Source organism: Neophocaena asiaeorientalis, unplaced genomic scaffold, assembly GCF_003031525.2.
Source record: "Neophocaena asiaeorientalis asiaeorientalis breed wild unplaced genomic scaffold, Neophocaena_asiaeorientalis_V1.1 scaffold501, whole genome shotgun sequence".
NCBI lineage: Eukaryota > Metazoa > Chordata > Mammalia > Artiodactyla > Phocoenidae > Neophocaena > Neophocaena asiaeorientalis.
Genome location: NW_020172678.1, coordinates 748,992 through 765,719, shown reverse-complemented (window position 1 = coordinate 765,719; position 16,728 = coordinate 748,992). Strand labels below are relative to the sequence as shown.

Sequence of the window (16,728 nt, the reverse complement as noted above, 5' to 3'; positions counted from 1 at the left end):
GTTGTTGCTGCTATACCCTTCCTGGACTCACACTGTGGCAGGCAGGGCAAGGTCCAGAGTATGGAACTGTGCCTGGCCAAGCAGGGAAAGGCCATAGCCTGGAAGATCTGGGAAGTGGCCACAGCATGCCCAAAGGATGGGAAAACTTGGCTAAGAAGCCTCTACCTGGCTCCCCTCCCCCTCGCCACAGATATGGCCAGGCAGTCCTTCTTAATAGGAACCCCACACACTGTGGTGGTAACTTCAGATGCCTGACTGGCCACAGGCCTAAGACTCAAAGAAAGATCTGGCTGAACTGAGACACAGATCTTGAGCCTATGAAATGGTGACCCCATACCACGTGCTGCTCCAGATGACAGGAGCTGTGGGGCAGCTTCCCAAGTGGTCCAGGGTGTCTGGGAGACAGAAGGGCTCCCTCCGGAGACAGGTGTGATGTGCAACCCTGCTCCCACCTGCCAACCCTCCTCCCCAGGCTGGGCCCTCAGTCCTGCCCCACGCGTACCGGCATAGCCCTCATACACGCGGATGTCGAAGTAGCTGCCAAAGGCGGAGGCATTGACTATGCTGTAGGTGATCTGGTTGTTGGGAGGAGAGTCTTCATCTGTTGCCTGGAAGGAAGAGGGCGGACAGGGCCCTTGAGCTTTCAGTGACCCTGGGGCCAGAAGAGGGCAGGTAGGAGGGGAGGGCTGGCCCCTCTCTGAGCCCCCTTTTCTGGGTGATCCAGGCACCCCTTGTCCCTCAGCTGGAGGCTACTCTCTGGCTCCCAGCAGACACACCTCATGTTGGGGTGTGGAGGTATCCTGGGGAATCTAGAGGGCAGGCTGAAGGCCTGGAGGAACAGAGGAAGGCCAAGCCTTACCCAGAGGATGAAAAGGGTCGCCACCATACCTGGCACGGCCATCTCCTACACCCTCAGTACCAGCTGGAACACCTCATGCACAGAGGCCTTCCCTGACCTCTGGACTGGGTTAGGGCCCTGTGCTGGGCACCCCATTCGTCCCCCCTCCCGATTGGAACTTCTTGTTTGATTTCTGTCTTCCTCATTCTGCCTGTCAGCTCCATGGAAGCGGGAACTTTGCTTCCTGACTGAAGCTGATACCTAGAATCCAGCACAGTGTTTGGAACACAGTAGGTAATCTAATAAATGCACGTTGCATGAATGCAAGAAGGGAAGGTGGCACTTGGAATTGGGTCAGGGATCCTCCTTTCTCTTGACTGTCTCTGGGGTGGCTGCATTAGTTAGCTCTTTCCAGATGTCTTTGACCCTAGAGAGCCGCCAGGGGCCTCCCTCCACTCTGCATGTAAGAGGACATGGGCGGTGAGGGAGGGCAGGGTCCACCAGGGAGCCAGGGCTACGTTCGGAGGGCACGTGGTCCTGTCTTCTGTGTATCCCCCGTGCCCACCTCCTCCACCTCGCCTTCATCCCTGCCTCCTTCAGAAATAAGTTCTAAATGGAGGCTCTGGGTCCTGTCATTCTGGGTTGGCAGAGTGGGGAAGGGGCACGAGGACATTAAGAAGTTTCTGGTCAGAGGTCACCAACATGTGGTGGGGACTCATTGCAGGAGGATGCTTGGAGCGTAGAGACCCAAGTTCTAGTCCTGGCTCTCTCCTCTACTAATTCATGGCACCTGCCGCTCCCCTCCTGTTTCCCCTTCCACAAACTGGGTTGTGCCCGTGGTTTCTGGTGTCTTCCAGCTGCAGCAGTACCTGATTCTAAGCAGTCATTAAAGGGCTTGGATGGGGGGCCTTGCACAGGGACCTGCTCAGAACTCACCAAGGGAGATGGGGGGTGAATGGAGACAGACACTAGCCTCACTCAGTAACCAGGGACCTGAAGTGCCACTCAGAGGTGGCCTGACCCAGATCGTGACCCCCGATCTGAGCAGAATTCTTTGTGGACGGGCACTTAGTACTTCTTGCAGTGGCTTCCTGAGCAGGCGGTCAAGGGGAAACCAGAGAGAGAAGGACAAGGTAAACAGACAGATCAAAGGGCAGCCCGGCATCTTACCCGGAGCCGCACCAGCTGTGTGACGGAAGGCTCATTCTCTCTCAGGGCACCCACATAGCTGTCCTTCTGGAAGGTGGGCACGTTGTCGTTGACGTCCAACACGTTGATCCTGACCCGGCCTGTGGTTTCCTCGCCACCCCCGTCCCGGGCGATGACTGTCAAAGTGAAGCGCTGGATGAGTTCATAGTCCAGCCTGGCAATCAGCATGATGAGTCCCGTGTCCTTGTCCAGAGAGAACCTACGCCAGGCAGGAAGGAGGAAGGGAAAGGACACCTTGGTTTCAAGCAGCTTGCAGATAAGGGCCTGCATTTACCAGCCTGTCCTTGTCCAAGGTGCTAAACAGAGAGAAATTAACGAAGTCTGAAATCTGCCTTCTCTTTCATTTTCCCTAAATAAGAAGAACAGCTAAGTTTAACAGGAGGTGGGGCAGGATGTGGTGGGCAGGGGTCAGTGCCACATGAGGGGTGGCGTGGTGGTCAGGTACTGAAAGGGCAGGAATGTGTTGATTTAATCAAAGAGGAGACAGGCAGAATGACCCTCTTCTTGCTGTGAACAAGAGTTTCTGCCTACTGGAGACATTTAGATGTTGAAGAACTGTGATGGCCAGAAATTCTTAAAACTGATACCACAGACATACAAAGGATCATTCATGACTATTAAGAAAAATTATATGCCAACAAATTGAACAATCTAGACAAAACGAATAAGTTCCTGGAAACATACAACCTGCCAAGACTGAATCATGAAGAAATATAAAATCTGAACTGATTACTAGTAAGGAGACTGAACCAGTAATCAAAAATCTCCCCCAGGAGGAGCTTCAAGATGGCAGAAGAGTAAGACGTGGAGATCACCTTCCTCCCCACAGATGCACCAGAAATACATCTACATGTGGAACAACTCCTACAGAACACCTACTGAACACTGGCAGAAGACCTCAGACCTCCCAAAAGGCAAGAAACTCCCCACGTACCTGGGTAGGGCAAAAGAAAAAAGAATAAACAGAGACAAAAGGATAGGGATAGGAACTGCACCACTGGGAGGGAGCTGTGAAGGAGGAAAGGTTTCCACACACTAGGAAGCCCCTTCGCGGGCGGAGACTGCGGGTGGCGGAGGGGGGAAGCTTCGGAGCCGCGGAGGAGACCGCAGCAACAGGGGTGTGGAGGGCAAAGTGGAGAGATTCCTACACAGAGGATCGGTGCCGACTGGCACTCAACAGCCCGAGAGGCTTGTCTGCTCACCCACCGGAGCGGGCAGGGCTGCGAGCTGAGGTTCGGGCTTCGGAGGTCGGACCCCAGGGCGAGGACTGGGGTTGGCGGCATTAACACAGCGTGAAGGGAGCTGGTGCGCCACGGCTAGCCGGGAGGGAGTCCGGGAAAAGGTCTGGAGCTGCCGAAGAGGCAAGAGACTTTTTCTTGCCTCTTTGTTTCCTGGTGCGCGAGGAGAGGGGATTAAGAGCGCTGCTTAAAGGAGCTCCAGAGACAGGCGCGAGCCCCGGCTATCAGCACGGACCCCAGATAGGGGAAATGAGATGCTAAGGCTGCTGCTGCTGCCGTCACCAAGAAGCCTGTGTGCGAGCACAGGTCACTCTCCACACCTCCCCTCCCGGGAGCCTGCGCAACCCGCCACTGCCAGGGTCCCGTGATCCAGGGACAACTTCCCCGGGAGAACGCACGGCGCGCCTCAGGCTGGTGCAATGTCATGCTGGGCTCTGCCGCCGCAGGCTCGCCCCGCACTCCATGCCCCTCCCTCCCCCAGGCCTGAGTGAGCCAGAGCCCCCGAATCAGCGGCTCCTTTAACCCCGTCCTGTCTGGGCGGGAACAGACGCCCTCAGGGGGCCTACACGCAAAGGCGGGTCCAAATCCAAAGCTGAACCCCAAGAGCTGTGCGAACAAAGAAGAGAAAGGGAAATCTCTCCCAGCAGCCTCAGGAGCAGTGGATTAAATCTCCAGAATCAACTTGATGTACCCTGCATTGGTGGAATACCTGAATAAACAACGAATCATCCCAAATTGAGGAGGTGGACTTCGGGAACAACGATATATATATATATATTTTCCCCCTTTTTCTCAGTTTGTGAGTGTGTATGTGTATGCTTCTGCATGTGATTTTGTCTGTATAGCTTTGCTTGTACCATCTGTCCTAGGGTTCAGTCTGTCCTTTTTTTTGTTTGTTTGTTTTAGTATAGTTTTTAGCACTTGTTATTTATCATTGGTGGATTTGTTTTCTGGTTTGGTTGCTTTTTTATTACTTAAAAATTTTTTTAATAATTACTTTTTATTTTTAATTTTTATAACTTTTTAATTTAATTTAATTTTATCTTCTTTCTTTCTTTCTTTTCTCCCTTTTATTCTGGGCCTTGTGGATGACAGGCAATTGGTGCTCCAGCCAGGCATCAGGGCTGCACCTCTAAGGTGGGAGAGCCAAGTTCAGGACATTGGTCCACAAGAGACCTCCCAGCTCCATGTAATATCAAACGGCGAAAACCCCCCAGAGACCTCTATCTTAACGCCAAGACCCAGCTCCACTCAATGACCAGCAAGCTCCAGTGTTGGACACCCCATGCCAAACAACAAGCAAGACAGGAACACAACCCCACCCATTAGTAGATAGGCTGCCTAAAAGCATAATAAGGCCACAGACACCCGAAAACACACCACCAGACGTGGACCTGCCCACCAGAAAGACAAGATCCAGCCTCATCCACCAGAACACAGGCACTAGTCCCCTCCACCAGGAAGCCTACACAACCCACTGAACCAACCTTAGCCACTGGGAACAGACACCAAAAACAATGGGAACTACGAACCTGCAGACTGCAAAAAGGAGACTCCAAACACAATAAGATAAGCAAAATGAGAAGACAAAGAAACACACAGCAGATGAAGGAGCAAGGTAAAAACCCACCAGACCTAACAAATGAAGAGGAAATAGGCAGTCTACCTGAAAAATAATTCAGAATAATGATAGTAAAGATGATCCCAAATCTTGGAAATAGAATGGAGAAAATACAAGAAACGTTTAACAAGGACCTAGAAGAACTAAAGAGCAAACAGTGATGAACAACACAATAAATGAAATTAAATATTCTCCAAAAGGGATCAATAGCAGAATAACTGAAGCAGAAGAACAGATAAGTGACCTGGAAGATAAAATAGTGGAAATAACTACTGCAGAGCAGAATAAAGAATGAAAAGAATTGAGGACAGTCTCAGAGACCTCTGGGACACCATTAAACGCATCAACATTTGAATTATAGCTGTCCCAGAAGAAGAAGAGAAAAAAAAGGGACTGAGAAAATATTGGAAGAGATTATAGTTGAAAACTTCCCTAATATGGGAAAGGAAATAGTTAATCAAGTCCAGGAAGCACAGAGAGTCCCATACAGGATAAATCCAAGGAGAAATGCACCAAGACACATATTAATCAAACTATCAAAAATTAAATACAGAGAAAAAGTATTAAAAGCAGCAAGGGAAAAACAACAAATAACATACAAGGGAATCCCCATAAGGTTAACAGCTGATCTTTCAGCAGAAACTCTTCAAGCCAGAAGGGAGTGGCAGGACATATTTAAAGTGATGAAGGGGAAAAACCTACAACCAAGATTACTCTACCCAGCAAGGATCTCATTCACATTTGACGAAGCAAAAGCTAAGAGAATTCAGCACCACCAAACTGGTTTTACAACAAATGCTAAAGGAACTTCTCTAGGCAGGAAACACAAGAGAAGGAAAAGACCTACAATAACAAACGCAAAACAATTAAGAAAATGGTAACAGGAACATACATATCAATAATTACCTTAAATGTAAATGGAGTAAATGCTCCAACTAAAAGACATAGACTGGCTGAATGGATACAAAAACAAGACCCGTATATATGCTGGCTACAAGAGACCCACTTCAGACCTAGGGACACATATAGACTGAAAGTGAGGGGGTGGAAAAAGATATTCTATGCAAATGGAAATCAAAAGAAAGCTGGAGTAGTAATTCTCATATCAGACAAAATAGACTTTAAAACAGACTATTACAAGAGACAAAAAAGGACACTACATAATGATCAAGGAATCGATCAAACAAGAAGATATAACAACTGTAAATATTTATGCACCCAACATAGGAGCACCTCAATACATAAGGCAAATACTAAGAGCCACAAAAGGGGAAATCGACAGTAACACAGTCATAGTAGGGGACTTTAACACCCCACTTTCACCAATGGACAGATCATCCAAAATGAAAATAAATAAGGAAACACAAGCTTTAAATGATACATTAAACAAGATGGACTTAATTGATATTTATGGGACATTCCATCCAAAAACAACAGAATACACTTTCTTCTCAAGTGCTCATGGAACATTCTCCAGGATAGATCGTATCTTGGGTCACAAATCGAGCCTTGGTAAATTTAAGAAAACTGAAATCATATCAAGTATCTTTTCTGACAACAACGCTGTGAGACTAGATGTTAATTACAGGAAAAATTCTATAAAAAATACAAACACATGGACGCTAAACAATACACTACTTAATAACCAAGAGGTTACTGAAGAAATCAAAGAGGAAATCAAAAAAAAAACAGAGAAACAAATGACAATGAAAACACAACGACCCAAAACCTACAGGATGAAGCAAAAGCAGTTCTAAGAGGGAAGTTTATAGCAATACAATCCTACTTTAAGAAACAAGAAAAATCTCAAATAAACAACCTAACCTTACACCTAAAGCAATTAGAGAAAGAACAACAGAACCGCAAAGTTAGCAAAAGAAAAGAAATCATAAATATCAGATCAGAAATAAATGAAAAAGAAATGAAGGAAATGATAGCAAAGATCAATAAAACTAAAAGCTGGTTCTTTGAGAAGATAAACAAAATAGATAAACCACTAGCCAGACTCATCAAGAAAAAAAGGGAGAAGACTCAAATCAATAGAATTAGAAATGAAAAAGGAGAAGTAACAACTGACACTGCAGAAATACAAAAGATCATGAGAGATTACTACAAGCAACTCTATGCCAATAAAATGGACAACCTGGAAGAAATGGACAAATTCTTAGAAATGCACAACCTGCCAAGACTGAACCAGGAAGAAGTAGAAAATATGAACAGACCAATCACAAGCACTGAAATTGAAACTGTGATTTAAAATCTTCCAAAAAACAAAAGCCCAGGACCAGAGGGCTTCACAGGCGAATTCCATTAAACATTTAGAGAAGAGCTAACACCTATCCTTCTCAAACTCTTCAAAAATATAACAGAGGGAGGAACATCCCCAAACTCATTCTATGAGGCCACCATCACCCTGATACCAAAACCAGCCAAAGATGACACAAAGAAAGAACACTGTAGGCCAATATCACTGATGAACAATGATGCAAAAATCCTCAACAAAATACTAGCAAACAGAATCCAACAGCACATTAAAGGATCATACACCATGATCAAGTGGAGTTTATCCCAGGAATGCAAGGATTCTTCAATATACACAAATCAATGTGATACACCATATTACAAATTGAAGAAGAAAAACCATATGATCATCTCTATAGATGCAGAGAAAGCTTTTGACAAAATTCAACACCCATTTATGATAAAAAGCCTCCAGAAAGTAGGCATAGAGAGAACTTACCTCAACATAATAAAGGCCATATATGACAAACCCACAGCCAACATCGTTCTCAATGGTGAAAAACTGAAATCATTTCCACTAAAATCAGGAACAAGACAAGGTTGCCCACTCCACCACTATTATTCAACATAGTTTTGGAAGTTTTAGCCACAGCAATCAGAGAAGAAAAAGAAATAAAAGGAATCCAAATTGGAAAAGAAGAAGTACAACTGTCACTGTTTGCAGATGACATTATACTATACATAGAGAATCCTAAAGATGTTACCAGAAAACTACTAGAACTAATCAATGAATTTGGTAAAGTAGCAGGATACAAAATTAATGCACAGAAATCTCTTGCATTCCTATACACTAATGATGAAAAATCTGAAAGTGAAATTAAGGAAACACTCCCATTTACCATTGCAACAAAAAGAATAAAATACCTAGGAATAAATCTACCTAAGGAGACAAAAGACTTGTATGCAGAAAACTATAAGACACTGATGAAAGAAATTAAAGATGATACAAATAGATGGAGAGATATACCATGTTCTTGGACTGGAACAATCAACATTGTGAAAATGACTCTGCTACCCAAAGCAACCTACAGATACAATGCAATACCTACCAAATTACCGATGGCATTTTTCACAGAACTAGAACTAAAAATTTCACAATTTGTATGGAAATACAAAAGACCCGAATAGCCAAAGCAATCTTGACAAAGAGAAACGGAGCTGAAGGAATCAGGCTCCCAGACTTCAGACTATACTACAAAGCTACAGTAATCAAGACAGTATGGTACTGGCACAAAAACAGAAAGATAGATCAATGGAAAAGGTTAGAAAGCCCAGAGATAAACCCACGCACATATGGTCACCTATCTTTGATAAAGGAGGCAAGAATATACAGTGGAGAAAAGACAGCCTCTTCAAAAAGTGGTGCTGGGAAAACTGGACAGCTACATGTCAAGAATGAAATTAGAACACTCCCTAACACCATACACAAAAGTAAACTCAAAATGGATTAAAGACCTAAATGTAAGGCCAGACACTATCAAACTCTTGGAGGAAAACACAGGCAGAACACTCCATGACATAAATCACAGCAAGATCCTTTTTGACACACCTCCTAGAGAAATGAAAATAAAAACAAAAATAAACAAATGGGACCTAATGAAACTTAAAACCTTTTGCACAGCAAAGGAAACCATAAATAAGACAAAAAGACAGCCCTCAGAATGGGAGAAAGTATTTGCAAATGAAGCAACTGACAAAAGATTAATCTCCAAAATTTACATGCAGCTCAATATCAAAAAAAACAAACAACCCAATCCACAAATGGGCAGAAGACCTAAATAGACATTTCTCCAAAGAAGATATACAGATTGCCAACAAACACATGAAAGGATGCTCAACATCATTAATCATTAGAGAAGTGCAAATCAAAACTACAATGAGATATCATCTCACACCGGTCAGAATGGCCATCATCAAAAAATCTACAAGCAATAAATGCTGGAGAGGGTGTGGAGATAAGGGAACCTTCTTGCAGTGTTAGTGGGAATGTAAATTGATACAGCCACTATGGAGAACAGTATGAAGGTTCCCTAAAAAACTAAAAATAGAAATATCATATGACCCAGCAATCCCACTACTGGGCATATACCCTGAGAAAACCACAATTCAAAAAGAGTCATGTACCACAATATTCATTGCAGCTCTGTTTACAATAGCCAGGACATGTAAGCAACCTAGTGTCAATCGACAGATGAGTGGATAAAGAAGATGTGGCACATATATACAATGGAATATTACTCAGCCATAAAAAGAAACGAAGTTGAGTTATTTGTAGTGAGGTGGATGGACCTAGAGTCTGTCACACACAGTGAAGTAAGTCAGAAAGAGAAAAACAAATACCGTATTCTAACACATATATATGGAATCTAAAAATCAAAAAATAAATGGTCATGAAGAACCTAGATGCAAGACGGGAATAAAGACACAGACCTACTAGAGAATGGACTTGAGGATATGGGGAGGGGGAAGGGCAAGCTGGGACAAAGTGAGAGAGTGGCATGGACATATATACCCTACCAAATGTAAAATAGATAGCTAGTGGGAAGCAGCCACATAGCACAGGGATATCAGCTTGGTGCTCTGTGACCACAGAGAGGGGTGGGATAGGGAGGGTGGAAGGGAGGGAGACGCAAGGGGGAAGAGATACGGGGATATATGTATATGTCTACCTGATTCACTTTGTTATAAAACAGAAACTAACACACCATTGTAAAGCAATTATACTCCAATAAATATGTTAAAAAAAAAAAATCTCCCCCAAACAAAAGTCCAAGACCAGGTGGCTTCACTGGTGAATTCTATCAAAAATTTAAAGAACAATCAATTCCAATCCTTCTCAAACTCTTCCCAAAAACCGAAGAGTAAGGAGTACTTCCAAACTCATTTTATGATTCCAGCATTACCCTGATACCAAAACCAGACAAGGACAACACAAGAAAAGAAAATTACAGGCCAATATCCCTAATGGACAAAGATGTAAAAACTTCACAAAATATTAGTAAACCAAACTCAACAGAACATTAAGAGGATCATATATCATGATCAAGTGGGATTTATTCCAAGGATGCAAAGATGGTTCAATATCTGCAAATCAGTGTGACACACTACATTAACACAGTGAAAGATAATATCATATGATCATCTCAATAAATACAGAATAAGCATGTGACAAATTTCAATATCCATTTATGATAACAATTCTCAACAAACTGGGTATAGAGGGAAAGTACCTCAGGATAATAAAAGCCATATGTGACAAGCCCCAAGCTAGCATTATACTCAATGCTGAAAACTTGAAAGCTTTATCTCTAAGATCAGAACAAGATAATGATGCCCACTCTCACTTTTATTCAACATAGTACTGGAAGTCCTAGCTAGAATAATTAAGCAAGAAAAAAAAAGCCATTCAAATCTGAAAAGAAGTAAAATTGTCACTACTTGCAGATGACATGATATTATATAAAGAAACCCCAAGACTCCACCAAAAAACTGTTAGAATAAAAGGAATTTGGTAAAGTGGCAGTATACAAAATCAATATACAAAAATCTGTTTCATTTCTACACACTAAGAATGAACTATCAGAAAGAAAAATTAAGAAAAAAATTCCATTTAGGGTTGTATCAAAAAACAATAAAATAGTACCTAGGAATAAATTTAACCAAGGAGGTGAAAGACCTGCACACTGAAAAATATGAAATTGATAAAAGAAATTGAAAAAGACCAATAAATGGAAAGATATTCCATGTTCATGGATTGGAAGAATTAATATTGCTAAAATTTCCATACTACCTAAAGCAATCTGCAGATTCAGTGCAGTCTCTATCAAAATTCCAACGGCATTTTTCACAGAAATAGAACAAACAATCCTAAAATTTGTGTGGAACCGTAACAGACACCCAGTAGCCAAACTAATCTTGAGAAAGAAGAATAAAGCATCATGCTCCCTGATTTCAAACTATATCACAAAGTTATAGGAATCAAAACAGTATGGTAGTGGCATAAAAGCAAACACATAGATCAGAGGAACTCTGGCCTGAAGTGCTGGGTGGAGACCTCTGTCTGTGGTACCCTATGAGCAAGTGAAACTAGATGAAGCATAAAGGAAAGGGAAAAAAATGTTCTTGTTGGGAGACAAGATGGCAGAGTAGAAGGATGTGACCTGACCTCTTCTTATGAAAAGACCAAAATCACGACTAACTACTGAATACCCATCAACAAAAAAAACGCTGGAACCTACCAAAAAGGATATCCTACATCCAAAGACAAAGAAGAAACCATAACGAGATGATATGAGGGGTGCAATCATGAAAATATCAAATCCCATACCCACTGGGTGGGCAGCCCATAAACTGGAAAATAATTATATCACAGAAATTCTCCCACAGGAGTGAAAGTTCTGAGCCCCACATCAGGGTTCCCAGCCTGGGGGTCTGGCAATGGGAGGGGGAGCCCCCAGAGAATCTGGCTTTGAAGACCAGCAGGGTTTGATCACAGAAATTCCAAAGGACTGGGGGAAACAGAAACTCCACTTGTGGAGTGCGCACACAAGGTCTTGTGCACACCAGGACCCAGGAAAAAAGCAGTGAGCTCATAAGAGCCTGGACCACACCTACCTGCTGGTATTGGCACGTCTACTGCAAATGTGGGGGCAGTTGTGGCTTACTGCATGGACAAAGACATGGGAAGCCACAGTTCTGGTGAGTATTTATTGGCATAAGTCCTCCTGGAGCTGGCCATTTTCTCACAAAGACCTGGCCCCAACCAACAGCCTGTAGGCTCCAGTGCTGGGATCCCTCAGACCAAAAAACAAACAAGGAGGGAAAACAGCCTTACCCATCAACAGACAGGCTCCTGAAAGTCTTCCTGACCACAAAACTGCCTGCTAAACACAACCGCTGACAAAGCTCTGCCCATCAGAGGGACAAGATCCAGCTCCACCTGCCAGTGGGCAGGAACCAGTAGCTCCCACCAGGAAACCTGCACAAGCCTCTCAGAATGCCTCATCCACCAGGGTGCAGAAAGCAGAAGCAAGAAGAACTACAACACTGCAGCCTGTGGAACGGAAACCATAATCATAGCAAGTTAGACAAAATAAGACAGCAGAGGAATATGTTTCCAGAAGGAAAAACATAAAACCCCAGAAGAACAACTAAGTGAAGAGGAGACAGGCAATCTACTCAAAAAAGAATTCAGAGAAATGATAGTAAAGATGTTCCAAGATCTCAGAAAAAGAATGGCGGCACAGATCAAAAAGACACAAGAAATATTTAACAAAGACCTAGAAGAACTACAGAACAAACAAACAGAGATGAATACAATAAGCGAAATGAAAAGTACACTAGAAGAGTAACGGAGGCAGAAAACTGATAAGTGACCTCGAAGACAGAATGGTGGAAATGACTGCCACAGAACAGAATAAAGAAAAAAGAATGAAAAGAAATGAAGACAGACTAAGAGACCTCTGGGACAACATTAAATGCACCAACGTTTGCATTATAGGGGTCCCAGAGAAGAAGAAGAGAGAGGAAGGACCTGAGAAAATATGTGAATAAATAATAGCTGCAAACTTCTCTAACATGGGGAAGGAAATAGGCACCTGAGTCCAGGAAGCATGGAGAGTCCCTGGCAGGATAAACCCAAGGAGGAACATGCCAAGACACAGAGTAATCAAAATGACAAAAACTAAAGACAAAGAAAAAATATTAAAAGTAACAAGAGAAAAGCAACAAGTAACACACAAGGGAACTCCCATAAGTTTATCAGCTGATTGCTCAGCAGCAACTCTGCAGGCCAGAAAGGAGTGGCATGATATATTTAAAGTGATGAAAGGGAAGAACCTACAACCAAGAATACCCTACACAGCAAGGCTCTCATTAAGATTAGATGGGGAGGGACTTCCCTGGTGGTCCAGTGGTTAAGACTTTGCCTTCCAGTGCAGGGGTTGCAGGTTCAATCTCTGGTCGGGGAGCTAAGATCCCACATGCCTCGGGGCCAAAGAACCAAAACAAACAGCAGAAGCAATTTTGTAACAAATCCAATAAAGACTTTAAAAATGGTCCATATAAAAAAAACCTTAAAAAGAAATAGATTTGATGGATAAATCAAAATCTTTACAGATAAGTAAAAACTAAAAGGGCTTCCCTGGTGGCGCAGTGGTTGAGAGTCCGCCTGCCGATGCAGGGGACACGGGTTCATGCCCCGGTCCGGGAAGATCCCACGTGCCGTGGAGCGGCTGGGCCCGTGAGCCATGGCCGCTGAGCCTGTGCACCACAACGGGAGAGGCCACAACAGTGAGAGGCCCGCGTACCGCAAAAAAAAAAAAAAACTAAGAGAATTCAGCACCACCAGACCAGGTTTACAACAAATACTAGGGGAACTTCTTTAGGCAGAAAAGAAAAGGCCACAACTAGAAACAAGAAAATTATGAATGTGAAAGCTCACCGGTAAAGGCAAACATACAGTAAAGGTAAGAAATCATCCACACACAAATATGTATCAAAACCAGCATTTGTGAGAAGAGGAGACTACAGATGCAGGATGCTGGAAATGCATTTGAAATTAAGAGACCAGCAACTCGTTTATATATAGACTGCTATATCAAAACCTCATGGGAATTGCAAACCAAAAGTCTACAATAGATACACACACACACACACACACAAAAGAAAGCAATCCAAACATGAAGCTAAAGATAATCATCAAATCACAAGAGAACAAATGAGGAAAGGAACAAAAAGAAATCCACAGAAACAAATCCAAAAGAGTTAACAAAATGGCAATAAGAATATACTTATTGATAATTACCTTAAATGTAAATAGATTAAATGCTCCAACCAAAAGACACAGACTGGCTGAATGGATACAAACACAAGACCCAGATATGTGCTGTGTATAAGAGATCCACTTCAGATCTAGGGACACATACAGACTGACAGTGAGGGGATGGTAAAAGGTATTCCATGCAAATAGAAATGAAAAGAAAGCTGGAGTAGCAATATTCATATCAGACAAAATAGACTTTAAAATAAAGACTTAAAAGAGACAAAAAAGGACACTACATAATGATCAAGGGATAAGACTGAGAAGAAGATATAACAATTGTAAATATATATGCACCCAACATAGGAGGACCTTAATATATAAGACAAATGCTAACAGCCACAAGTGGAGAAAGTGACAGTAGGGGACTTTAACACCCCACTTTCATCAATGGACAGATAATCCAGACAGAAAATCAATAAGGAAACATAGGCCTTAAATGACACATTAGACCAGATAGACTTATTTGACATTTATAGAACATTCCATCCAAAAGCAGTAGAATGAATACACAGTCTTCTCAAGTGCACATGGAACATTCTCAGGATACGTCACATGCTGGTCCATGAAACAAGGCTTGGTAAATTTAAGGAAATTGAAATCATATAAAGCCTCTTTTCAGACCACAATGTTATGACATTAGAAATGAATTACAAGAAAAAAAACTGTAAAAAACATAAACACGTGGAGGCTAAACAATATATTACCAAACAACCAATGGATCACTGAAGAAATCGAAGAGGAAATAAAGAAATACCTACAGACAAATGACAACAAGAACACAATGATCCAAAACCTATGGGACACAGCAAAAGCAGTTCTAAGTGGGAAGTTTGTAGCAATAAAATCTTACCTCAGGAAACAAGAAAAATCTCAAATAAACAACCTAACCCTACAGCTAAAGCAACTAGAGAAAGAAGAACAAATAAAACCCAAAGTTAGTAGAAGAAAAGAAATCATAAAGATGAGAGCAGAAATAAGTGAAATAGAGACAAAGAAAACAATAGAAAAGATCAATGAAACTAAAAGCTGGTTCTTTGAAAAGATAAACAAAATTGATAAACCTTTAGCCAGACTCGTCAAGATAAAAAGGGAGAGGCTCAAATCAATAAAATTAGTAATAAAAAGGAAGTTACAACAGACTTCAGAAATACAAAGGATAATAAGAGACTACTATAAGCAACTACATGTCAATAAAATGGACAACCTAGAAGAAGTGGACAAATGCTTAGAAAGGTACAATCTCCCAAGACTGAACCAGGAAGAAATAGAAAATATGAACAGACCAGTCACAAGTACTGAAATTGAACCTGTGATTTAAAAACTTCTAACAAACAAAAGTCCAGGGCCACATGGCTTCACAGGCAAATTCTATCAAACATTTAGAGAAGAGCTAACACCTATCCTTCTCAAACTCCCCCAAAATATAGCAGAGGGAGGAACATTCCCAAACTCTTTCTACAAGGCCACCATCACCCTGATCCCAAGACCAGACAAAGATATCACAAAGAAAAAAAAAAAAAGAAAGAAAATTACAGGTCAATATCACCAATGAACATAAACGCAAAAATTCTCAGCAAAATACTAGCAAAACAAATCTGATAATACATTAAAAGGATCATTCACCATAATCAAGTGGGATTTATCTCATGGATGAAAGGATTTTTCAATAACTGCAAATCATTCAGTGTGATACACCACATCAACAAACTGAAGACTAAAAACCTTATGATCATCTCAATAGATGCAGAAAAAGCTTTTGACCAAATTCAATACCAGTTTATTATAGAAACTCTCCAGATAGTGGGAATAGAGGGAACATAATAAAGGCCATATATGACAGTTAACATCATTCTCAACGGTGAAAAGCTGAAAGCATTTCCTCTAAGATCAGGAACAAGACAAGATGTCCACTCTCACCAGTTTTATTCAACATAGTTTTGGAACTCCTGGCCACAGCAGAGAACAAAAAGAAATAAAGGAATCCAAATTGGGAAAGAAGAAGTAAAACCATCACTGTTTGAAGATGACATTATACATAGAAAATCCTAAAAATGCTACCAGAAAACTACTAGAGCTCATCAATGAATTTGGTAAAGTTGCAGGATACAAAATTAATACACAGAAATCTCTTACATTCCTATACACTAACAATGAAAGATCAGAAGAGAAATTAAACAAACAATCCCATTTACCATCACATCAAAATGAATAAAATACTTAGGAATAAACCCACCTAAGGAAGCAAAGACCTGTACTCTGAAAACTATAAGACACTGATGAAAGAAATCAAAGATGACACAAACAGATGGAAAGGTATACCATATTCTTGGTTTGGAAGAATCAATATTTTCAAAATGACTATAATATCCAAGGCAATCTATAGATTCAGTGCAATCCCTATCAAATTACCAATGGCATTTTTTCACAGGTCTAGAACAAAAAAATTTTTAATTTGCATGGAAACACAAAAGACCCTTAATAGCCAAAACAATGCTGAGAAAGAAAAATGGAGCTGGAAGAATCAGGCTCCCTGACTTTGGACTATACTACAAAGCTGAAGTCATGTAAACAGTATGCTACTGGCACAAAAACAGAAATATAGATCAATGAAACAAGATATAAAGCCCAGAAATAAACCCACACACCTAAGGTCAATTAATCTCTGACAAAGGACGCAAGAATATACAATGGAGAAAAG

At 41.8% G+C, this 16,728-nt stretch overlaps 1 protein-coding gene across 2 annotated transcripts in view; it reads right to left on the bottom strand.

The window, feature by feature from the left end:
- Positions 1-16,728, bottom strand: part of CDH23 (cadherin related 23) — a 430,962-nt gene that overhangs the window by 124,845 nt on the left and 289,389 nt on the right. For both annotated transcript variants that reach the window (XM_024739760.1, XM_024739758.1), the window contains 2 exons: positions 2,009-2,246; positions 503-608 (listed from right to left, as the gene is read on the bottom strand). In XM_024739760.1, the coding sequence (XP_024595528.1) occupies positions 503-608; positions 2,009-2,246 (344 nt within the window). The remainder of the gene's footprint in view (positions 1-502; positions 609-2,008; positions 2,247-16,728) is intronic.